The 26373-nt window shown below is 47.7% G+C and overlaps 1 protein-coding gene across 1 annotated transcript in view; it reads left to right on the forward strand.

The window, feature by feature from the left end:
* Nucleotides 1–2814: 2814 nt before the first annotated feature.
* The window catches only part of RXRG (retinoid X receptor gamma), an 82570-nt gene continuing 59011 nt past the window's right edge, over nucleotides 2815–26373 (forward strand). Inside the window, exon 1 of the mRNA XM_083743926.1 lies at nucleotides 2815–2951. Coding sequence (XP_083600052.1) covers nucleotides 2885–2951 — 67 coding nt within the window. The 5' untranslated portion in view covers nucleotides 2815–2884. The remainder of the gene's footprint in view (nucleotides 2952–26373) is intronic.

The following is a 26373-nucleotide window of genomic DNA, read 5'->3' on the forward strand; positions in this document are numbered from 1 at the left end:
CCACATTACCTGCGGGAAGAGAGTCTTGTTCCTGCAGCCTTGGTTGGTTCCCACTTGGAGCATTTAAATGCACAGCCACCATCTCCAGAGGGGCCTAGTCATCCTATAGTATTTCCAAACAATGGGTGGAATAGCAGTGGTCTCTTCTGGGAAACAAAACCACTGCCCCCATTTCCACCAGCTCTTTGCTGCGTTTTCCCAGAGCGGGATTCGCATTTTGGTGAGAAGTTACTGGATGTTCAAGTCCCTTGGTTCCCATAGCAACCCATTTCCTCCCTGCTCCTCCACCCTCCGTCCTGCCGAATTGACCTTTTGGAATGTGCTGCTTTCAAACTCTCCCATCTCAGATGAAAACATCGGGGGTTTTTTCCTCTGAAACCAGAGCTACTTGACATATGAATGCTTTTAACAGTGCAGCTCCAATTGCCGCTCCTTAGAAGAGAAACTATTAGAGAGAGACTGCAAGGACAAAGCAAAACCACCGCAGGCTTGGCTAGAAAATGATGATTATTAAGAACGGAGGGAGCTTGTTATTATTGCTGGGGGTCTCTCTGGTTTCATAATAAAGTTCTGAACCAGGCAGGTTTCTGCTCTCCAAAGGATACTCCGTGTATATAGCTCATTCATTCACAGACTAATATATAAGCTCCAACCAGCATTGCCCTCTCCTCCAGAACAAGGTTGTGTCAGGTTTGTTTTTGTTTTGTTACATAAGGAAATGAAACGAACAGTGGAGTTTGGACATCAGCAGCCAAAGCTTCTCCAACGGCATTTGCACAAGATATTTTGTTCTTGTTGTTTAGTTGTTTAGCCGTGTACAACCCTTTGTGACCCCCTGGACCAGAGCACACCAGGCACTCCTGTCTTCCACTGCCTCCCGCAGTTTGGTCAAACTCATGCTGGTAGCTTCGAGAACACTGTCCAACCATCTCGTCCTCTGTCATCCCCTTCTCCTTGTGCTCTCCAACTTTCCCAACATCAGGGTCTTTTCCAGGGAGTCTTCTCTTCTCATGAGGTGGCCAAAGTATTGGAGCCTCAGCTTCACAATCTGTCCTTCCAGTGAGCACTCAGGGCTGATTTCCTTCAGAATGGATAGATTTGATCTTCTTGCAGTCCATGGGACTCTCAAGAGTCTCCTCCAGCACCATAATTCAAAAGCATCAATTCTTCGGCGATCAGCCTTCTTTATGGTCCAGCTCTCACTTCCATACATCAGTACTGGGAAAACCATAGCTTTGACTATACGGACCTTTGTTGGCAAGGTGATGTCTCTACTTTTTAAGATGCTGTCTAGGTTTGTCATTGCTTTTCTCCCAAGAAGCAGGTGTCTTTTAATTTCGTGGCCGCTGTCACCATCTGCAGTGATCATGGAGCTCAAGAAAGTAAAATCTCTCACTGCCTCCATTTCTTCCCTTTCTATTTGCCATGAGGTGATGGGACCAGTGGCCATGATCTTTGTTTTTTTGATGTTGAGCTTCAGACCATATTTTGCGCTCTCCTCTTTCACCGTCAATAAAAGGTTCTTTAATTCCTCCTCACTTTCTGCCATCAAGGTTGTGTCATCTGCATATCTGAGGTTGTTGATATTATATTAGACTTGGTTTTTCCAGAGATCATTTTATTGGCTCTCTGAAGAATCTAGTGGCTGTCTGAAACATCCAGTGCCTATTTATTTCAGAGGTAGAAACAGCGGTGGTCTGCCCCGTCTTACCACTTGAGGTGAAAGGGAATTGCCGTCTCCTGCGCCATCCCGCCCCACCTATACTACTGATCACAGTCTCCACTCCTCTCAGTCTCCTCTTGTTTAGTGTGGAACTCACGGCTGATAGAGATCAAGCACTGTACTCTTTTGGTGCCTGCTAAAAACATTATTATTTAGACAAGCCTACTTGGGTGCCTGGAAACTTGAAGTAATTTTAATCTGTTTTAGTATTTTAACTTAAAATAGTAAAAATAAATAAATAAAAAGTCACTATAGCAATAATTTTATTTATTTTTTTAGACCCAACCCAGGAAATGAAACACAATTTTAGGGGATATCATAGAGGCTGAATCTCCACATGTATTTTAAAAAAAAGGTATAAAAATGTTTGTGGTTTTGTTTTTAAAACTGTTTAAAAATATATATGGAATTTACCAGTAGCTCACCACCACCATCTAGTGTCACATTTGTATGATGCACTTAAAAAGTTACATTTGCAGCTGTATAGGTGAATCATGGGATGTGGGTGGCACTGTGGGTTAAATCACAGAGCCTAGGGCTTGCAGATCAGAAGGTTGGCGGTTCGAATCCCCACGACAGGGTGAGCTCCCGTTGCTCAGTCCCTACTCCTGCCAACCTAGCAGTTTGAAAGCACACCAGTGCAAGAAGATAAATAGGTACCACTCTGGCAGGAAGGTTAATGGCATTTCCTTGCGCTGCTCTGGTTCGCCAGAAGCGGCTTAGTCATGCTGGCCACATGACCCGGAAGCTGTATGCCGGCTCCCTCGGCCAATAAAGCGAGATGAGCGCCGCAACCCCAGAGTCGTCCGTGACTGGACCTAATGGTCAGGGGTCCCTTTACCTATACTTAGGTGAGTCCAGAGATTCTAATTAACTCTTTGCCAAAATAATAATATACTTTACATAGGAGACACTGCGTTTGTCAGACAATGTCTTTCTTGTGTTAGAGCCGAGAGAGGGAGACAGAAAGAAAGACCCCAACGCAGGTATATCCACAAACTATTCCAGGCAGGTCAAGGTCTGAAAGATAAATTTGTAACTTGGATGAGACTGCTGGGATGTGTAAACATGCCATCATACTCTTTGCCCTTCCGTCAGCGTTGTCTGTCAGAGTTGTTCTGGTCCAACACAACTCTAAAGAAGGAGTACTGTAGATTGAAGATGGAGACACAGCAGCAATACACCTGGATGAACCTCTCCACGAGGGTTGATCGGTTTCCTTGTTTCTGTAAGTTCTTCTCGCAGTCTTTGAGTTTATGAAAGGTTATGATTACTTCCCCTTTGTGCTGAAGTTTTTGGCAGAGAGAGATGTATTTGCAAGGTGACTCAGGGAAAAGGTAGCAGCTTATGAAAGCAGTCAGAATTAATTCATGGGGGAATTTCTTTCTTTCTTTTTATGGAATTTTGCTTCTTATATACATCCACGAGAGAAAAAACAGCCCAATATTCGAACCACAAATAAAACACATATTAACTAAATATTTTTTCCTTCGCCAATTACCAATAATTGATCTTCTAACTTATCAATCATTAACATTCTATTCTTTTGAGATGACTTCCGTCCACCTCAATGTGAGTCATACTTTTCTGCAATTAACTGACTTCTTATATGTTTCTTATTTCTTGGTACTATATGATTTAATTATAGTAACTGTTTTGTATTTTTCAAAAATCAGTCAAAGCATAATACAGGTTTTACTTGCGAACAATGTTTTTTAAAGTAGATTTTATAACACTCCCATTCCTTACTGAACTTTTGGTTTGTTCGATTCCTAATTAATTCTGTCATTTTAGCAAGCTCAATGTATTCAAATAATTTTATCTGCCGCTCTTCCTTCGTTGGAATCTCATCTCCCTTCCGTTTTCTGGCAATAAGTATTTTATTTTATTTTATTATTTATTTACGTTCTTATGTTACATCGGTAAAGATTATCATATTGCGTTGCAATGCTTATTATCATATAATTTTCAACATGCATACAAAATTTATATATAAAGTTTATACACCTAAAGATAATGAAATATACTCAGAGTCGCAAAGTGATTTCATGCTCTTTATTCAGCTCATAGTGGTGAGGAGGAATGAATGAATGTCCCCTCAAAGTATCTGCTTTATATACATTATTTACACAATGGGCTGCACATGATTGGCTAATTCTGGAATTCTACTGTAAGCCAATCAGGTTGTGGATTCACTTATATCTGAGCATGATTGGGTGGTTCCTGCCAACCAATCATATTGCTGCATTGTTCTAGGACCAATCAGACTGCTGCATTCTGAATCCTATTGTTCTAGGACCAATCAGACTGCTGCATTCTGAATCCTATTGTTCTAGGACCAATCAGACTGTTGCAGTTTGGATCCTATTCAACTCAGTACATAACACCCCTCCCCTCTAAGTTCCAGTCCTGCCCGGGAGGTCGCATTCATAGTCCTTGAGGTACGCCGGCGGCCTACGTGTGCGTTGTGGCCTGGGGTGTTCCCTGGTCCGGGGTTCAGGTTCTGACTCGTGTTCCAAGGATGCTGGCTGTGATGGGCCTGTTTGGTCTGGTGCAACCGGCTCGCTCAGTCGTGGTTCTGGCTCCGGTGTCCTTTCGGCCTCGCAGGTCCTCTCTGTATTTACTGATTCTGCCTCTCCTGCTGCCCCCTCCTGCTCTATGGGCCTCACTGCCCCGCTGTTCCCTTGGGACTCCTCTGACCTTTCCTCCTCCTGGTTTTCTCCCGGGAATCGTCGCCGTATCTGGTCGCAGTGGCGGCGCCAGCATTGCCCCCCATCCGTTAGCACCTCGTACGACACGGAGCCAGTGACCCTGGTGACTGTGGCAGGTGCCCATGCTGGGCCTGCCCCAAAATTCTTTGTGTACACTGGGTCCTGGGCCTTGAAGGTCCGGGGGTTCCTGCCTTCCCCCACCATTACCTCATCCTGAGCTCTATCGGGGTGAAGGCGGTCCAATCTGATTGCAAGGCGCCGACCCATTAGTAGTTCTGCGGGGCTCCAGCCAGTTGTTGGGGGTGCTGTGCTGTGCTAGGAGGAATGTGGCAAGGCGGTACTCCCAATCCCCTTGCGTCATGCGGCGAAGGGTGTCCTTGGTGGTCCGCACCATGCGTTCTGCTTGGCCATTGGTGGCAGGGTGGAATGGCGCCGAACGGATGTGGCGGATGGCGTTCTGCGCTGTGAAGGTTTGGAATTCTCCTGACGTAAATGCAGTCCCATTGTCTGAGACGAGAGTGTCAGGGAGCCCGTGGGTTGCAAAGAGCCTGCGTAGTACCTGGATGGCTGCGGATGTAGAAGTGGATGGTACCAGTGCAACTTCTAGCCATTTGGTGTAGGAGTCCACCACTATGAAGAATGTTTTCCCCTGAAAGGGGCCAGCGAAGTCCACATGCAGGCGTGACCATGGTGCTCGGGCGGACTCCCAGGACTGGACTGGGGCCCTTGGGGGATCCGGGCGGGATTCTTGGCAGGCCTGGCAGTGTTTGACCCAGGCCTCTATCTCTCCGTCGATCCCTGGCCACCACACATAACTCCTGGCCAGGGCCTTCATTCTTACTACCCCTGGGTGTGTCTCATGTAGGGCTGTGAGGACCCTTTTGCGGAGGGGCTGGGGAACAACAACCCTGCTTCCCCATAACAGGCACCCCTTGTGGGCCGACAGTTCATGTTTGCGGGTTGTGTAGCCAGCAAATTCTGGCCCAGGACTGCTGTTGGGCCATCCCCTCCACACCCAGTCCAGGACCCGGGAGATGACCCTATCTTTCTTGGAATGGTGTGCAACTTCTTGTGCCTGAATGGGGCGGTCAGGAAGCAGCTCGAGGCTCATAACCTCTTGTGCAGGTGCTGGGTCGGGGCCTGTTTCTGGTAGTGGTAGCCTGCTGAGGGCGTCCGCATGGCCCATCGCCTTCCCCGGGCGGTGAATCAGTGCATACTGGTAGCTGGCAAGGAAAATTGACCACCTGAGGACACGAGGAGACAGCACTTTGGGGGTCTGCTTTTCGGGAGCAAACAAGCCAAGCAATGGCTTGTGGTCAGTCACCACGGTGAAGGGCCGCCCGTACAAGAAATCATGGAATTTTTTTACTCCCTTCACGATTGCGAGCCCCTCCTTGTCTATTTGCGAGTAGTTCCGCTCGGTTGCGTTGAGTGTCTGGGAAAAGTATGCTACCGGTACCTCTCTTTCATCCGGGAGTTGGTGTCCCAGGACAGCGCCAATGCCATAGGGCGAGGCGTCGCATGCTAGCACCACCGGCAGCCTCTCGTCGAAGTGTGCCAAGACCGAGTTTGAGACAAGCAGGTCCTTGACTGCCTGGAATGCAGCCTCCTGGTGCTGGCCCCACACCCAAGGGGCCCGCTTGTCCAGGAGTCTGTGTAGGGGCTCCGCTACCGCCGCTTTGTGGGGAAGGAAGGAATGGTAAAAGTTCAATAGTCCCAAGAAGGCCTGAAGTTCAGTCTTGCTCTTGGGTGCTGGGGCATCACAAATGGCCCGTACCTTGTCCCCAGTTGGGTGGACCCCTTCTGTGTCCACCAAAAATCCCAGAAAGTCCACCTGAGGCACTCCTAGTAGACATTTTTCCCGCTTCACCTTGAGACCCGCCATCTGGAAACGGTGCAGAACGGTGCGGAGGCGGTCCTCAAACTCCTCTGGTGTGGGCCCGGCAATCAACACATCATCGAAGAAGGGGGTGACGCCAGGAATCCCTTTAAGGAGCGAGTCCATTAGATTCTGGAATATGCCTGGTGCCACACTGACACCGAATTGCAGCCGCTTTACCCTGAACGCTCCTCTGTGCGTCACAATTGTCTGTGCCTCTGCTGTGGCCTCATCTACTGGAAGCTGTTGATATGCTTGGGCCAAGTCCAGCTTGCCGAAAATTTTCGACCCAGCCAGGGTGGCAAGGACATGGCTGACCACTGGCACTGGGTATGTATGGGCCGTGAGGGCCTTGTTTATGGTACATTTGTAGTCTGCGCAGATGCGGACTGAACCATTAGGCTTGACGGGGGTGACGATTGGGGTTTCCCAGGGGGCATTAGGCACCGGCTCCAGCACTCCTTGCTCCACAAGCCGGTCCAATTCCTTGTCTATACGGGGTTTCAGGGCGAACGGGACCCGGCGGGCCTTTAGTCTGACCGGTCGTACTGCGGGGTCAAGCTGTAGAGCAATGGGGGGGCCCGTATACTGTCCCAATTTCCCTTCGATAACCTCTGGAAATTCCTTGCATATGGCATCCACGTCCACTTGTAAGGTAGTGTGGTTCACCCCGGTGATGGCTAGCCCCAGTGGTCCAAACCATGCCAATCCCAGTAAGCTAATGGAGGGGCCCTTGACCACAAGCAAGTCCAGTTGCCGCGTCCGCCCTCGGTATTGCACCCTGAAGGTCCCCACCCCCATTGTGGGGACCTTACGTTTCTGGAAGTCCCGGAGGGTGAATGGGGCCGGCCTGAGTTTGGGACCCCCAGTAGGACACAGTTTCCTTAAGGTCCTTGCCGAGATTATGGATAGATTTGAACCCGTGTCAAGCTCCATGCGGCATGGGGCCCCCTCTATCCGTACCTCTACATAAATTTTCTCTATGTTGGGGTAGGGCAACTGGTATACCTGGACGTCCGTGAGCTCCGTCGAGTTGCCTTGGTGCGTTGGGCCCCGGGACCTGGGGCTCTTGGATTGGTCATCTGATGCCTGGCGTCGGGTGGGCCGAGCCCGACACACCCGGGCGATGTGTCCCAATTTTCTGCACTGCCTGCACTCTACGTTGCGGAAACTGCAGGTCCTCCTCTCGTGACTTTCCCCGCAGCTTGCGCAGTTCCCTCCTTCTCGTCGAGGCAGCTGTGGTATGTGGGCTGCTTGAGTGTGCTGCTGTACTCGGTGCACTTCCTCCCTGTCAGATCCTGAGTCGTCGGTGAGGTCTTCGTGGTGAACCCTCGGTTGGGATGGCAGGCTCGGCCGTGCCTCTTGTGTCGACCTCTTGGCAGCTTCCGTTGCCAGGGCCTCCTCCAGAGCGACCTGGAACGTTAGGTCCTTCTTAGCGTAGAGGCGTCGTTGCAGCTTCTCATCCTTCAGGCCACCGATGAGGCGGTCCCAAAGCATGTTCTCCAGCTCTGAGAAGTTGCAGAACCGGGCGGCTTGGCGGAGAGAGGTCACAAACCCAGTTATGGTTTCCCCAGGGGCTTGCCGCTTTGCGTAGAAGGCATTTCGATGAGCCACCACTGAGGGCTGTGGCGAAAAGTGCCCCTTGAGCTGTTCCATTATTGTTTTGTATGGAACAGTAGCGACGTCTTCAGGCACAAGGAGAGCCCGGGCGATTTCAAATGTCTCCTCTCCACAGACGCTGAAGAATATCGCCCTCTTCTTGGCGTCTTCTTCATCGGTGACCCCTTTGGCTTCTAGTAGGAAGGTAAAACGGGAGGCGTACGCTTCCCAGTCTCCCGTTGCTGGGTTGAACGGCGAGAAGCTGCTGTCGGTTGCCATTCTGAGTTCCTTGTGTCCCGGAGCTGAAGCCTGGATACACGGTGCGAGGCAGCGGTGCGGCAGGTGGTGGTGCTGCGGTGCTGTGTGTGGCAGTCAGCTCAGCGGGATCCCATCCTCGTCGCCAGTGAAATATACTCAGAGTCGCAAAGTGATTTCATGCTCTTTATTCAGCTCATAGTGGTGAGGAGGAATGAATGAATGTCCCCTCAAAGTATCTGCTTTATATACATTATTTACACAATGGGCTGCACATGATTGGCTAATTCTGGAATTCTACTGTAAGCCAATCAGGTTGTGGATTCACTTATATCTGAGCATGATTGGGTGGTTCCTGCCAACCAATCATATTGCTGCATTGTTCTAGGACCAATCAGACTGCTGCATTCTGAATCCTATTGTTCTAGGACCAATCAGACTGCTGCAATTTGGATCCTATTGTTCTAGGACCAATCAGACTGCTGCAGTTTGGATCCTATTCAACTCAGTACATAACAGATAACAAGGGAAAAAAAAACAAGACAAAAAAATCTATTCCAAAGTCATATCTGTACCAACACTTTGGACTTCCTGTCTATCCCGTTGTATATTCCTTTTTTACAATTGAATGTACTACTATTATTGTATATTTCTTTACATTTTGTCTAATACATTCCTCTAAGTATTCTTGCCACTGTTGTGGCATATAAAAATATCCTTCTTTTATTGCTTGGGATATCTGGTGCTAGAGAAATGCTTCTGCCTTTTAAACAAATGTTTGTTTAAACCTTTTTTTTAAAAAAAAAAATTCTTCATAGATACTATCCCAAAAGTTTCTGATTTTCTCACATTCCCACCACTTATGCAACATTGTCATGGGGAAAATTTCAACCAAATCTTCCCAGTTTGAATTTGTTTGCAAAAAATCCTAATCCTCCTCATTTGATTTTGTATCAGCTGTTGCTGTTGGATTTAGTAATAGCAGGTAGGAAATAGGATATGAAAGTTCCAAGTTTGGCCATCTGATGTGTACAATTTTTTCTTTAGGGTAAGTCATCAACGAGAATGGAAAATTAGGCTTTCAAAAAAGGGTCAACTTTTTCCAAAACTGAAATACAGTATTTTTCCGTCTATAAGACGCCCCCATATTTTGGGGGACTCAGATTTAAGAAAATGGGGGAAAGACACTATCCGTGTATAAGACGCACCCTAATTTTTGACATTATTTTTAGGGGGGGACATAGTCTTATACATGGAAAAATACAGTACTTTAATTTTGCTGGATCTCCAAATCAAACCCTTTGCAGATTTAAGGTGAATTGCTACATTATTGTGGGATCGTCATCAGGGAAACATCTAGAAAAATACGGTAGGTTATATGGAGCGGCAGTTCTCTGCTCATTTAACCAGGGAAATTCAAGATTCCAAGCCTGCCCACCCCCCATTCAAAATCAGGGACAGGAAGGCTGGAACGAGACTTCTGTTTTTATTCCTTATTATCAGTATTATGTTAGTATCCAGTCCACCTTTTCCGAAGGAGCCCAAGGCAGCACCGCACCCATTACTCTCCTTTCCCCCATGTTATCCTCCTAACCACCTGGATGAGGTAGGTTAGGGAGATGTATAATAATATTTTATTTATTTATACCCTGCCCATCTGGCTGGGTTTCCCCAGCCACACTGGACGGTTTCCAGCAAAAGATTAAAATACAGTAATTCATCAAATATTAAAAGCTTCCCTAAACAGGTCTCCCTTCAGATATCTTCTAAAAGTCAGATAGTTGTTTATTTCTTTGACACCTGATGGGAGGGCGTTCCACAAGGAGGGCGCCACTACCGAGAAGGCCCTCTGCCTGGTTCCCTGTAACTTTGCTTCTTGCAGTGAGGGAACTGCCAGAAGGCCCTCGGAGCTGGACCTCAGTATCCAGGCAGAACAATTGGGGTGGAGATGCTCCTTCAGGTATACTGGGCCGAGGCTGTTTAGGGCTTTAAAGGTCAGCACCAACACTTTGAATTGTGCTCAGAAATGTACTGGGAGCCAATGTAGGTCTTTCAAGAATGATGTTATGTGGTCTTGGCAGCCGCTCTCAGTCACCAGTCCAGCTGCCGCATTCTGGATTAGTTGTAGTTTCTAGGTCACCTTCAAAGGTAGCCCCACGTAGAGCGCTTTGCAGTAGTCTAAGACCCATACTGATGGGTCCAAGGTGGCAAAGTGAGCTTCAACCCAAATTTACAGGGGGAAAGCATGAAGACTGGTGCTGTTTGAGGGTAATGGCATGTAGACAAATGCAATTTAAATGGGAACGCTAACATAATGGAATCAAAGTATGCTCCAGTGTGGCTGAGCTCCATAGCACTGGGGATCTATGTAGATGAAAAAGCAGTCATAGAGTGCTCAGCTTGAACATTTTTATATGCTGGTCCACACAGTTGCTAAGTGTGAGACCATCCCAGTCCGTAATGTTGTCCTGTCACGACCAGATTCTCACCCTGTGTTCATGGAGCACGTTGTTGTTCTTTAAGCTGCTGTTTGGGCAAAGCCTAAAAAACACTACATAGCCCAAACGAACAAAAGAGAGTTAACCTGACATTTAGATCTGCAGCACAAATCCCCTTTTGTCAATAAAACCGTGTCTTTTCAAGACTGACTTTTATCAGATAACCTTTCTCCATAATTTTAAGTTGTGCTCACTTCGCCATCTGCAGGTCTAAAGATTGGTTTAACTCATGGGTAGGCAAACTAAGGCCCGGGGGCCGGATCCGGCCCAATTGCCTTCTAAATCCGGCCTGTGGACGGTCTGGGAATCAGCGTGTTTTTACATGAGTAGTGTTGAATAGTGGGTAGACATGGCAGACGACACAGCGATTTCTCCAAAGCAGCTCTTTATTTTGTAAGCTGGCACAGAAACTGCACAGCAAACAGCTCAGCCGGCCTGCTTTTATAGGCAGCCAGCTATCAACATTGTAGCAACAACAACCCAGGGTTTCCCAACTAAAATAACTGACGTGGACCTGAGTGAAAACTATCTACAGTATCCCCCTGCTGGCCCAGGGTGAGAACTTCAGTACATAACAAGTAGAATGTATCTTTTTATTCAAAATGCATCTCTGGGTTATTTGTGGGGTCTGCGTGGTGTTTTTACATGAGTAGAATGTGTGCTTTTATTTAAAATGGATCTTTGGGTTATTTGTGGGGTATAGGAATTCATTCATTTTTTTCTTTTCAAAATATAGTCTGCCCTCCCCATAAGGTCTGAGGGACAGTGGAGCGGCCCCCTGCTGAACAAATTTGCTGACCCCTGGTTTAATTGGTATATATTTATTTGTGTTTCAGTGGGGTTTTGTTTTTTTTACTGCTGTATTTGGAGTGGAATTGGATATACCCTGTTGAGACTGACAGATATGCCTTTGTTTATTGTCCGAGAGCCCAGTCATGTTTAAAAACACTGCAAGGACAAAACCAAACTAAGTGGCTTAACCAAGAGATGAGAAGGAACATAGATCAGATGCGCTCCTGAGGAAATGGAGCATTTGAGGTTCTTTACAGGTGTGCTAAGGGACGCGGGTGGCGCTGTGGGTAAAAGCCTCAGCGCCTAGGGCTTGCCGATCAGTCGGCGGTTCAAATCCCCGCGGCGGGGTGCGCTCCCGTTGCTCGGTCCCAGCGCCTGCCAACCTAGCAGTTCGAAAGCACCCCCGGGTGCAAGTAGATAAATGGGGACCGCTTACGGGTGGGAAGGTAAACGGCGTTCCATGTGCTGCGCTGGCTCGCCAGACGCAGCTTTGTCACGCTGGCCACGTGACCCGGAAGTGTCTCCGGACAGCGCTGGCCCCTGGCCTCTTAAGTGAGATGGGCGCACAACCCCAGAGTCTGTCAAGACTGGCCCGTACGGGCAGGGGTACCTTTACCTTTACCTTTATTTTAATAAAAAAAAAATTCAAGACGGCTATTTTGCCTGCAGCTTGATGTTCTCTCTGTAAACGATGCATCTCCAGCAGCAGCAAAAGAGTTAAATCCAGATTCAAATGGCCAGATAAATCAATACGACTGTCATGCAAAAATTAATTAACACAGACAATTGTGTAAATTCCTTCCTGTAACAAACTGTTAAATAAATGAAGCTATTTCTGAATCTAGATTAACTCTCCTACCACCATCCATGGTTTTATCATCCAGGAAAACTGTCCACAAAAGAAACAGTAGTTAATAATCTTTGCTTAGGAAGCAACTAAGGGGATGAGTGGGTGCAAATGTCCAAATGCAGATTGAAATAGTTCTTAAATCCAGCTCTTTCTTAGTACTTGTTCTCTGCTGTGCTTGGCATTTAGCTTTCTTTCTGAACCGGGTGCATGGCTGATTTAGCTCTCTTCTGCCACTTCTCTTCTTCCCGATTATCCATTCATCTCTTCCTTCACTTCTAATTACAGTATACTGCTGCATTTGTTCCTCCTCCTTTTGTTGCTCTTGTTAGTTTAGCTGGGCAATGTAGTTCAGCAAATTGTTAAACCCATCCATGAGGCCACAGTGAAGGGCGCATGCACAGAAGCTGGTGAGCTGTGGACACACTGGCTGAAATCAGACCATAGTGTTCGAAGCTGTGCGGCACAGTACAGCCATTGTGGCTTCGGTGGGTACAACTCTGTTGTTGTTGTTGTTGTTGTCCCACTATCATCTCTGGTCAGGCAGGTTTATGCTATCCTCCCCAAGCCTGTGGATTGCTCTTTGGTCCAATTCAGTGCTATAGAGGGGGTTTCTGCAAGAAAAGTGCCAAGGCAAAAGAAAGAAAGAAAGAAAGAAAGAAAGAAAGAAAGGAAGGAAGGAAGGAAGGAAGGAAGGAAGGAAGGAAGGAAGGAAGGAAGGTTGGTTCTTGCTTGGACATGAACCTGCCTAGAAATGCAGAGGGAAGGCAAATGTGGATGAGCACTCCAAGTTGGTACAAAGTCTTTGCTCTGCCTTGTTTCCTGCTGTGGAAGGTCATCATACTCCAGCTAGCATTTTGTGAACGTTGGCTGAGTTTGTCTAAAACAGGAGTCTCTTAGATTTGTGCCTTGCTGAAAGCACCTGTAGCAAATCCTGCATAAGAGACACCAGAGTTCACATGAGGTTTCGCTGTCGTTCTTTGGTGACCTTTCTCAGTGACATTCTGAGTTGTTCTTGGAGCCCAGGCAGGGTGACTGAGTGCTGCTTCTGCAGCAAGAGAGGCCAGCTTCCTTTCCTTTGCGTAACAGAGGGTGAGATGATGGCAGTGTCATTTCTGCCAATAACCATCTCCGCAGACGTCTCTAATGCTGGCCACTTCCTTACCTGTGTGTCTCCATTCAGTCACGGTCCAACTCACAGCCACTTGCATATTGATTGCAGCAATTGACCTTTCCTTACTTATTGCTCCCTGCAGAAACTGGAAGAATGGGCACTCAACAGAAATATCTCTCCATTATTTTCTATTAGGAGAAGAGTATAAAAATCATCTGGAATCACTGGCCCCGTTCAGATATAACAGCAAACAATGGTTCTCTGGTAGGTGAATGAGCTGCAGGCATCGGGTTCACCTACCCCAACCCATGCAAATAAGAGACCAATGAGGCTGGTTTTTGGGTCAAAACAGGCCACAACTTTATTGAATACAGATGAAAGAGGTTTGGCTTGGGCGTGGGGCAATCGAAATACCTCCAGCCCACCCGCCGGAAGTGATGCGTGGTCAATCCAGATGGGGTTTCCTAAGACTTAAAGGTAAAGGTAAAGGGACCCCTGACCATTAGGTCCAGTCGTGACCAACTCTAGGGTTGCGGCGCTCATCTCGCTTTATTGGCCAAGGGAGCTGGCGTACAGCTTCCGGGTCATGTGACCAGCATGACTAAGCCGCTTCTGGCGAACCAGAGCAGCGCATGGAAACGCTGTTTACCTTCCCACCAGAGCAGTACCTATTTATCTACTTGCACTTTGACGTGCTTTCGAACTGCTAGGTTGGCAGGATCAGGGACCGAGCAATGGGAGCTCACTCCATCATGGGGATTCGAACTGCCGACCTTCTGATTGGCAAGTCCTAGGCTCTGTGGTTTAACCCACAGCACCACCTGCGTCCCAAAACCTACAGCACCCGGTATTCCCAGGCGGTCTCCCATCCAAGTACTAACCAGGCCTGACCCTGCTTAGCTTCCGAGATTAGACGAAATTGGGCATGTTCAGGGTAGTATGGCTGTAGACTTACATCAAATAATAGGGTGACCCCCTCAGGGACCACCGTCTGGTGAAGTCCCTTTGGCCCGGGTACCCCCAGGGCAAGTGGACATGACCACTCTCCCCGGATCCTTTTAATGGGATACCCCAGCGTTTGGAGGGGCAGGCGGAGACTATAATCTCCCCTCCATCCAAAACAAAGGATTGCCTGAATGCCCAATCAGTTGTGACGATTGCTATGAGGTAGGCAAAACCACCGGGTCACAGTGCCAATTAGCCCGGTGGGCAAATTCCTACCTGGCCCCCTTAAATGGCGACCACTGTAGCCATAGCAAAGTCATTGACTATCAGCTTAAACCAAGGGTGGGTGGGCGGGGGGGAAAACCCGGCGAAGGAACAAACAGGTAGTGCCCCAGTTGTGGGCTGCTTAAATGGGCAAGGGGCAGATCCGAGGGAAGCCTACCTGCTCTGTTGGCGCCACCCCCTGGCACAGCCCAAGTCCCCAGCTTGCATCCCCATTAGCCAAAGCTGGGTGCAGGCCCGGATCCAGCTCCTGATAGATGGAGGGGGCTTAAGCCCCCACCGCCTATCAGGAAGGGCACCGCAGTTCCAGTTCCCTCAGCGGGGCCCCGGTGAAGCCTTTGCCATCCTACAATGCCATGGCACCAAAAGGGGTGAGCGGACTTGGGCTTAAATCCTTCCCAGTTCCTCTCCTCTTGGGTATACTAGAGCAGGGTATCAGAATCACCCACTTCCAGTTTTTAAGCTAACCACAGTTGTCAAGCCATAGTTTGCAAATCTATTTCAAAGAGGGTTCCTGATTCTAGTTTGCCTGTAAATTGGAAACCATAGTTTGTCAGTCCAAATACCATGCTGAACGACCTTGGTGTGACATCTGAACTGAGCCACTAGTGCACATATTATGATCGAATCTGCAAACAACGTAGAAAATAACTCCCCCAAATCCTATTAAATGGAAAAGCACCAAAGTTCCAATGCAATGTTGGCCAACCTCAGGTTTATGCATTTGCCTTCTAGGATGCGGGTGGCGCTGTGGTCTAAACCACAGAGCCTAGGGCTTGCTGATCAGAAGGTCAGTGGTTCGAATCCCCACAACAGGGTGAGCTCCCGTTGTTCGGTCCCAGCTCCTGCCAACCTAGCAGTTTGAAAGCACGTCAAGTGCAAGTAGATAAATAGGTACTTCTCCGGTGGGAAGGTAAATGGCCTTTCGTGAGCTGCTCTGGTTTGCCAGAAGTGGCTTAGTCATGCTGGCCACATGACCCAGAAACTGTCTGCGACAAACGCCGGCTCCCTCGGCCCATAGAGCGAGATGAGTGCTGCAACTCCAGAGTCGTCTGTGACTGGACCTAATGGTCAGGGGTACCTTTACCTTTACTTGAGTGGGTGGTCGGGGACCAGTTCCAGGTGCTCTAGGAGGAAACTTATTTTTGATCTATTTCAATTGTGGTTTAGGCTGGTTTTGGTAAGGAAACTGCTTTGGTTACCCTGTATGATGACCCCTGTCAGGAGAAAGACAGGGGAAATGGGTCCCAGCTAATTCTCCTCAACTTCTCAGTGGCTTTTGAGACCATTGACTATGGTATCCTTCTGGAGCAGCTGTCCAAGTTGGGTGTGGGTGGCACTACTTTGCAGTGATTCTGGTCCTACCTGGATGGCTGTTCCCAGAGGGAGTGTTTTTCAGCCCTGTGGAGCTTTCAATGTGGGTTCAATTCTATCCCCTGTGCTGTTTAACAGGGACACGGGTGGCGTTGTGGGTTAAACCACAGAGCCTAGGACTTGCTGATCAGAAGGTCAGCAGTTCGAATCCCCATGACGGGGTGAGCTCCCGTTACTCGGTCCCTGCTCCTGCCAACCTAGCAGTTCGAAAGCACGTCAAAGTGCAAGTAGATAAATAGGTACCACTCTGGCGGGAAGGTAAATGGTGTTTCTCTGCGCTGCTCTGGTTTTCCAGAAGTGATTTAGTCATGCTGGCCACATGACCCGGAAGCTGTACGCCGGCTCCCTCAGCCAATAAAGCAAGATGAGTGCTGCAACCCCAGAGTCGGTCACGACTGTACCTAATGGTCAGGGGTCCCTTTACCTTTATGCTGTTTAGCATCTACATGAAATCACCGAGTGGAGTCCTACCTGGGGGGATGTTCTCAGAGGGTGATGCTTGGAGAGTGCTATTCAACCCCGTGGAGCCTTCACTGTCTAATTTTATCTCCTATGCCAGAGCTTTCCAAACTTTCCATGTTGGCGACACACATTTTTAGACATGCATCATTTCACGACGCATTAATTCAGTTTTACTAGCAAACCGGAGGTTAAACTGATTGCTTTCCAGGAAGAGCAGGGAGCGTTTGCACAACACACTTACGCACTGCAGCCAACATACTAACATGTCGCAACACACAGTTTCAGAAAGCTCTGCCCTAGGCTGTTTAACATCTACATGAAGGCACTGAGTGGGGTTTTCTTTAGGCTTGGAGTAGTTTGTCAGCAATATGCTGACGACACACAGCTCTACTTCTCCTTTACACCTTCAGGTGAGGCAATGGATGAGCTGCACTGTTGTCATGCTTGCGTAATGGACTGGATGAGAGCCAACAAACTGAAGCTCAATCCAGTTAAGACTGAGACGCTGTTAGTGGCTGGATGAATGAGAGGTTGTCTGCTCTCCCCAAGAGTCACTCTCTTGACACTTCCCTCCAAGTAGGACTGGAACCAGTGCAAAGTGGTGCCACCCACACCCAGCATGCACTGCATTTTCTGAAGAATACTGTTATGAGAATTTTAAGTTCTCAGATATAGAATAAATATTCATAAATGCACACATATCTAAATACATAATCTGTGTGTCTGAAATAGTACGGAAGAGCAAACCTGAAGCCATTTTGACTCTCCCAATGACCTCAAATATTCCTCAAGTAAGGGAGGCAAATGGGGAAAGCCTTCCCAATGTCTTTTTGCTTGCAAATCCTGTCTTAAGGGCGCATTTGTGTATGAATAGGGTGAGTCTGTGATGATTCAGGAACTAAAGTATGAACCATTACAAAAGAATGGCCAGGCTGCCTAGGTATTGCAATCAGTAGCCATTATGAGGTATCCTGGCAGACAGGATTTCTATTGTAGACCCACTTCCTATGCTGTATGTATGATGATTTTGGGGTGGTCTTTGGCTAAGGGGGTTGGGCAATGTTCAAAGTCTTTAAAGGTCCCTGCACACTTTTGTTTGGGGTCTCTCCCTCTTTGCAAGGAGGGAAGGGAACTCTCTTGCAACCGGAAAAGGAAGATCTGCCTTGCTTTGCACCGGATCCTGCCTCTATCCATTCTTCTCTGACCGATCATGGACTTAGGGGACTCAGAGCCCCATGGAGAGTTGGGCAGCCAAAGCCAAACCCCAAATTTTACATCAGTACCATGGTTGATGGTATCAAAAGCCACTGAGAGGTCAAGGAGAACGAACAGGGACACATTTCCCCTGTCTCTCTGTACTGCTGTTTACAACAGTTTATGGCAGCTCCATGGTTGAACATTGTCCAAAACCTTACTCTGGCCTTGATACTTATCTGGCCAAAGGACCCTGCCTTTTACGCCTGGGTTGTGATATTTCCCATGCCCATGCCTGGAAGAGGTTCACCCAACCCATGACCCCCTCTGAAAGCCAGGAAGTGGAGGCCTCCCCCCCCCAAGTTGGCTATTTTCTCCTCTTCTTCCACCCGCCCCCCTTCCCAGGGAAAGTTTGCCACACGCTTTTCCATTACATGCCTGTTCATGACCTTTCCGCTCCAACAAGAATGAGTTAGCGAAGCACATAGGCTCCGATTCTTCTGCTAGCACAAAAGATGGGATTGTTGGCAGCCCTGTGGCACAGAAAACATCTAATTGACTCAACTTTCCCTGCTTGGGCTCTGAATGTGTTTTCTGCCCGAGGGTATATCTCAGCATTATAGTGGCCATCTATGAGGATGGGAAATGTCTTGTTCTGTCACAGGCTAAGACTATGTCCATGTGCAGGGCTGTCTCTGGAATAGCTCGGATCATTTTTGGAACAAGCGCCCCTCACACGGGGCTGGAGAGCAAAACAGTGAGTGGGTGAAGGGAACGACAAGCCTGGCACGAAGGACTGTTTGATGAGTCAGAGAAAACCAAGATGGCCACTGCCTTTCCTCAGTGCATGAGCCGAAAGAATGGAAAGGGAGGCACACCAGTCTCCAGAAAGAGCTTTCAGATGTCAAGGAGATAAAGAATTGCACAACTTTTAGAAGACATCTGAAGGCAGCCCTGTATTGGGAAGTTTTTATTGCTTGAATTTTAAAAATGTTTTTAGATGCAATGTGGACCCTGCAGGGTGGCTGGGGAGACCTGGCCAGATAGGCAGGGTATAAATGGTACTATTATTATTATTATTATTATTATTATTATTATTATTATTTCAGATAAATTTGGGATAAATGGTGAAAAAGGGGACCCAGACTACCTATCCTTTCATTTCACATTGCTACCTGCATTTTGTGGCAATGTCCCTCTAGACCAGGGGTCGACAATTTTTTTTAGCCACGGGCTGGTCCACTGACCCTCAGACCTTGTGGTGGGCTGGAGAAGGGGCACCAGGGGGGGAGCTGGAAGAAGAGGCAAGGGGGGGAAGGTAGTCTTCCTCCCCACACCCCAGCCCCAACTGCTGCACTTACATTCCCTGGGGCTGCCACCACCCCACCACCACCAAAACTGTTTCTTCTCTTGGGTAGATAGAGCAAGCTCATCCGCTCTGTTATCTGGCCTGCAGGGTAGTGGCAGCAGCGGAGGGAAATTGAGCAGCGCAAAAGGGCTGGCTCCGGAGAGGGGCTGCTTAAAATGGTGCTCAGCCAGCTCAGCCCAACCCCCTTCCTCCTCTAGGCAGGGCAGGGAGAAGCCAGGAGGAGGGAGGGAGGAGACGTCGCCATGGTGTGTTTGAGGGAGAGGAGGGGAAATGGAATGGCGCAGGAGGGGAAATGGCGCAGCTCAAATGAACAGAACCCCCACACCAATCCACAGACAGTCCGCGGGCCAGATCCTGAAGGCAATTGGGCCTGATCCGGCCCGCGGACCTTAGGCTGCTGACCCCTGATCTAGACAGCTGCCATTCTTTTGCCCAAATGCACAACACAAACATCCCGTAGAGGAGGAGCTTTGGGGTGTGGAATGGCAACTGCTAACTGGTGACTACTGAGAGATGTGTGGGCGCTGTCACCACCGAGCCCCAATGTGGACCCCTCCCTCCTTTAAAAATCACCCAAACACTTCCGTTTTCATTGCCTGTGGATGAGTCAGTTAAAATGGGGAGGAGCGTTTTGATCCCCAGCAGTTTCAGTTTTGTAAATTGATTATTGTTCAGTCTGCTCCCATTGTTTCAACTGCTTGCATTTATTTGATTATTTTAGTACACTTAGCAGATTTATTTCCTGATCTGGTTAGCTTGAACTGTCCAGGGCTGGGCCGCTTATAAGGTGGACTGAGGCAGCTGCCTCAGGCGGCAGAATCTAAAGGGATGCTGCTGCCCATGTGTTCCCCACCTGCCCAATCACAGCAGAGAACCGAGAAGAAGCGGAAGCAACTTTCAGCAAAATCTTGTGAGAGCCCTGTGAAATCTCAAAAGAGCAGTTCGACAGGGGAAAAGGCTCCTTCTGGAGGTGGTGGACTCTTCTCCCTTGGAGGTTTTTAAGCAGAAGTTGGGTGGCCATATGTCTTGGTTGCTTTCATTGAAATTCCTGCATGGCAGGGGGCTGGACTAGATGACCCTTGGGCACATAATAATAATAATAATAATAATAACAATAATAATAATTACATTCGACAACTGAAGTTCCACTGTATGTATTATCTGGATTCTGTGTTATTAGGTTTTGTAATAAATATACTGTAATAGTAAGAAAAGGACAGCAGGGAGACTGTAGACTACAATTAAAAAAAAAATATGAAGGAAAAAGGTATCTTTTCTAGTTGTTTCAAATACATGTGGAGCTTCAAGTAAAAGGTTGGCTGGCACAGATAAACCTTGCAGCTGTGGCTTCTGAGTCGGCGTCCGAAATAGTCTTATAGAACCACCTGTGTCATTTATCATGGAGATAATTTGCTGGGAATAATAGGCAGCTGCACACACACAATGGGGCAAATCTGCTGGAGGTTCTTAGGCAAGTATAAGACGACTCAGTGACACAACTCATTAGCGCCCTGAGGATTCATTAGGGAGTTAGTATTCTAACCAAAGGTCCCCTAAGGTTTAAAGAACCTCTGAATTATCCGGCTGTCTTCCTTGATGGAATGGGTGCATTTTGCAAGGTAGGAATGTCCCTACATCTTCATGGAATCTTGCTTTGTTGATGCTTTATAGAAAGAAAGGGACTTTGCTCTGAACGGTGGCGGGGAGTCAAGCAGATATTATTTTCTGAAAATAATGTGCTTCAGCAGATGGGGACTCTGGGGGAAGCGGACTCCTCCGTTTACAGGTACTCTCAGGATGTCCTTAGTTTAACATGCAGCACTTGGTAATTGAATTAGCTCCTGGGGTTTCTGGTGCTAATTTCATTAATGTGTTTCGAGCAGGTATCTCTTTAACACCCATGTCCTAAACACATTCAATAGAAGGAAGTAGGCTTCTTTGAAATCAAACTCGGAAGCACAAATAAACGCCAGACCCTGCTTACTACTACAGCAAGTCCTGTAGCATATGGGCATCTAGAATATCTCTGCTCTTTTCTGTAGGTTCCAGGATATATTTATTTAATGCATCCCCCCCCCCCCGCATACCTAGGACATGGAATGAGTGATATAGGGTGTGTACTGTATTATTGGCTTAAAATACAGCTAGGTCATTCCTTTCCTCAGTTCTGATGGAAGCTGTTTTGGGGAGAAATGTATCAGAATACAGTGCAGGCAGCAAGCGAATTGCATGGGGGTTACCTTCCGGCCTCCTGCACACATTGGCGGGGTGCATGTAAGGCACTCTTGCCCGATTCCACCCCTTTTGTGACATTTTTTGGTGACGTTTTCAGGTCATGTCTGGGTTCCATATGATGGTTGTGTGTGTGGTTCTGCACATATCAGATGGGCCTTATATGGTCGCTGCCTGTATTTCATAAGAAATGACAGGATAGAATCAGGATAGCTATGGATTGTGGCTAACCATATAACACCGGTCCTGAAATACCTACATTGGTTCCCAGTACATTTCCGAGCACAAGTCAAAGTGTTGGTGCTGACCTTTAAAGCCCTAAATGGCCTCGGCCCAGTGGTACCTCGGGTTACAGACGCTTCAGGTTACAGACTCCGCTAACCCAGAAATAGTACCTACGGTTAAGAACTTTCCTTCGGAATGATAACAGAATTCATGCGGTGGCGGCATGGCACCAGCGGGAGGCCCCATTAGCTAAAGTGGTACCTCAGGTTAAGAACAGTTTCAGGTTAAGAACGGACCTCCAGAACAAATTAAGTTCTTAACCTGAGGTACCAATGTATAGCTGAAGGAGCGTCTTCACCCCACTGAGGTCCAGCTCTGAGGGCCTTCAAGCAGTTCCCTCACTGTGAGAAGTGAGGTTACAGGGAACCAAGCAGAGGGCCTTCTCGGTAGTGGCGCCCGTCCTGTGGAACACCCTCCCATCCGATGTCAAGGAAATAAACAACTATCTGGCTTTTAGAAGACATCTGAAGGCAGCCCTTTTTAAGGAGGTTTTTAATGTTTGATGTTTCATTGAGCTTTTAATATTCTGTTGGGAGCCGCCCAGAGTGGGCAGGGTATAAACAACAACAATAATAACAACACATCCCAAACAGTGGTGGGCATTCACTAGATATGAAGTAAATGGGAGTGTGTGGGTTTAGAGGCATTCTCTACAACCCCAAATAACATCTGCTTGACCCATTTTCTTCATTGGACTCTTACGCTGCATACTAGATTTGAAATCTGTGTTCCAGATTTCCTCTAGATCCCTTACTCCTCACTGGGAGACCTCTGGGGCTTCATTATGTCCACCAATCTGCCTTTATTACCTTGAGTTATCACCAGTTCCTAGCTGCCATGCATTTATGCTCAGACACTTAAAAGCAGTGTGAGGGCAGGACAATGGTCCATGGTAGCAGATCAGATGGCGGTGATGGAAGAAGTAGCCTCTCAAAGCTGTAGTTTTGATAACTCTGTAGAAGTTATTTATGATTTGCTAATCATTTTAGAATATGGTCAAGGAACACATCTGAAATGCAAAGAGCCTGATGTCATGGACTGGCTAGTGGAAGGCACCAGCTGGGCAACCCCCAAAGGAGGAAGGGAAGATTGACCAAACCCAAAGAGGGCTCATTAATGGTTTCTCATCATTCTGGAAAAAGTGACAAGTAGGGTGCTACAGGGTTCTGTGCCGGGCCTGTTGTTGGATGAAGGAATTGGATGAAGAAATTGAGGGGATGCTCATCAAATTTGCAGATGACGCCAAACTGGGAGCTGTAGCTAATGTTGCAGAAGACAGTATCGGGACTCAAGATGACCTTAATGGATTGAAGAACTGGGCCAAAACTAACAAAATGAATTTCAGTAGGGACAAATGCAAGTTTCTGCACTTAGGCAGGAAGAACCAGATGCACAAATATAAGATGGAGGTCACCTGGCTTACTAGCAGTACACGTGAAAGGGATGTTTGGGTCTTAGTGAACCAGAAGCTCAACAGCAAAAAAGGTAATACTATCCTAGGCTGCCTCAACAGAAGTATAGTGCCCAACCAATGTAAGGAACAGAACTTGGTCAGACCATATCTGGAACATTGGTTCAGTTCTGTGTGCCACAATTTAAGAAGGATGTTGACAAGCTGGAACATGTTCAGAGGAGGGCGACCAAGATGATCAAAGGTCTGGAAACCAAGCCTTATGAGGAACAGTTGAGGGACTTGGGCATATTTAGCCTGGAAAAGAGGAGACTGAGAGGAGATCTGATAGCCACCTACAAATATCTTAAGGGCTGTCACATGGAAGATGGAGCAAGCTTGTTTTCTCCTGCTCTGGAGGGTGGGACCTGAACCAACGGTTTCAAGTTACAAGAAAGGAGATTTCATGTAAACGTCAGGAAGAACTTTCAGCCATTAAGAGCTGTTGGATAGTGGAATGGTCTCCCTTGGAAAGTGGTGGGCTCTCCTTCCTTGGAGGTTTTTAAGCAGAGGTTGGACAGCCATCTGTCATGGATGCTTTAGTTGAGATTCCTGCATTGTAGGGGGTTGGACTAGATGACCCTCAAGGTCCCTTCCAACCCTACAGCTCTATGATTCTGTTCTATGAGATAATGTACAAAAGGCGTCCTATTTGTTAAAATGTGAATATTGGACAATATTGCATACAGAGATGTGTAAGCACTGAAATGCTGATTAACTTTTCAGGCTGACAACAAGGAGCAAACTGAGGCAGAAATGGGGCAAACTGAATGGAAAATTGAAAAATGGAGAGAAACCAAAAGCAACAGATTCATTCATCCCAGTGGAGAGATAGGGAGAGGGAGAGGGAGAGGGAGAGAGAGACAGACAGAGAGAATTAATAGAAATAGATTCTGCATTGGACATAGGTAAAGGTAATGTGAGATCTCTTGCCAACAAGATGGATGAATTGAGGCTGCTGGCGGCAAAGAACAGTCTTGTAAAAGATTGCTGCGTTTTATTTGTCATTGAGACATGGCTTCAACCGTCCATACCAGACACGGCTATTCAGTTGGAAGGCTGTGTGGTACATCGTCATGACCGAGGCATGGACTTCGGAAAAACCAGAGGAGGGGGGCTGTGTGTATATGTGAACAAATGCTGGTCCAGTAATTCTAAGACCGTTGGCAGTTACTGTTCATCGGATTTGGAATATGTGGCTGTTAAATGTAGACCAGCCTATCTCCCTAGGGAGTTTACAGCTGTTATGCTAACTGGTGTGTACGTGCCACCAGATGCCAATGCCAACTTGGCGCTGGGATGCCTGCAGAGCCTTATCAGCAGCCAGCAAGACAAGCATCCTGAAGCTGTGCACATCATTGCGGGAGACTTCAATCATGTTGAACTTAAAACAGTGCTCCCAACGCTCTATCAGCATGTGAAATGTCCCACAAGAGGGGACAAGACACTGGACAAAGTTTATTCGAATGTAAATCACGGCTATAGGGCTTTACAGCTGCCACATTTGGGCCAGTCCGACCATATGTCTCTGTTCCTGGTACCAGCATATATCCCACTCAGGAAACGGGCTCCCACAATATCAAGGACTGTTAAAATCTGGCCTGAAGGTGCTATCCATCAGCTGCAGGACTGTTTTGAGAGAACCAATTGGGACATTTTCGATCGTTCAGACCTGGAGGAGCACACGGCGGCAGTTCTGTGCTATATCAATCACTGCACAGACACTGTCACAGTAAATAAATCCATCCGGTTTTACCCCAATCAGAAACCCTGGATGAATAGAGAGGTCCAGTGCCTGTTGCGGGAAAGGAACAGGGCTTTTAGGTCGGGCGAGGTGCAGCTTTACAGTGTGGCAAGAGCAAACTTGAAGAGGGGTATTCGACGGGCAAAACTGGTCTATAGGCAGAGGATTGAGGATAATTTAAGGAGTAACAACACAAGACAGATGTGGCAGGGGATTCAGCATATTACCAACTACAAACCTAACCTTGGTGCTGTCGACGGTGACCCTTTGCTGGCGGAGGAGCTTAACTTCTTCTTTGCTCGCTTCGAGAAGGAGCCACCTGAGACGCCGGTATTACAGCCACCAGCCCATAGGGGCCCCTCATTCACTGTAGAGGAGCATGAGGTGAGACAGGTATTGAGGATGGTGAATCCGAGGAAGGCTGCTGGACCTGATGGCATCACGGGAAAGGTGTTGAAGGGCTGTGCGGATCAGCTGGCGAGGGTCTTTACTGAGATCTTCAACAAGTCCTTACACCAGTCTATTGTCCCACCCTGCCTGAAGTCGTCAACTATTGTTCCTCTGCCTAAAAAATCCACAATCAGTAGTCTGAACGACTACAGACCAGTTGCACTGACTCCAATCATCATGAAGTGTTTTGAGAAACTGGTGCGCCGTCACATTATTTCCTGTCTTCCATCAACTTTTGACAACTACCAGTTTGCATACAGGGCAAATAGATCCACGGAAGACGCTATCACTACCACTCTCCATGCTGCTCTGTTCCATCTGGAGCAGCCGGGGAGTTATGTGAGGCTGCTGTTTGTGGATTTTAGCTCTGCTTTTAACACTATCCTCCCCCATAGACTGGTGTCCAAGCTAGAGGCGATTGGACTCTCCAACTCCACCTGTCTCTGGGTTTTGGACTTTTTGTCAGAACGTTCTCAGAGGGTTAGAGTAGGGTCACATATGTCCACAGCCCTTAGCCTTAACACCGGCTCACCACAGGGTTGTGTGTTGAGTCCCCTGCTCTATACTCTCTATACGTATGATTGTACAGCCATTTATTCCAGCAACAAAATCATCAAGTTTGCTGATGACACTACGGTGGTGGGGCTCATTTCAGGAGGGGATGAGTCCGCCTATCGGGACGAGGTGGAGCGGCTTTGTGCTTGGTGTGGAGAGAACAATCTGGCTCTTAATACGACTAAGACCAAGGAATTGGTGGTGGATTACAGGAAAAAAAAGGCGGACATTCAGCCCTTGTATATCAACGGGGAACGGGTGGAGAGGGTGGCGGAATTCAGGTTTTTGGGAGTGACTATCGATCAGGGCATGACTTGGAGCGCAAATACCACTGCTCTGGTGAAGAAGGCCCAGCAGAGAATTTATTTCCTCAGACTTTTAAAGAAGAACAATCTGAGTGAGAGACTGCTGGTGTCCTTCTACCGAGGCTCCATAGAGAGCATTCTCACATACTGTATTTGTGCCTGGTTCTCCAGCTGTACAGCTAGGAAGAGGAAGGTGCTCCAGAAGGTCATAACCACAGCCCAAAGGATTATTGGTCATCCCCTCCCATCTTTGGAAGAACTGTACGGTTCCCGTTGTCTTAGGAAAGCAAACAATATCCTGCAGGATG

Source organism: Podarcis gaigeae (genome assembly GCF_964106915.1).
Source record: "Podarcis gaigeae genome assembly, chromosome: 6".
NCBI classification, from domain to species: domain Eukaryota; kingdom Metazoa; phylum Chordata; class Lepidosauria; order Squamata; family Lacertidae; genus Podarcis; species Podarcis gaigeae.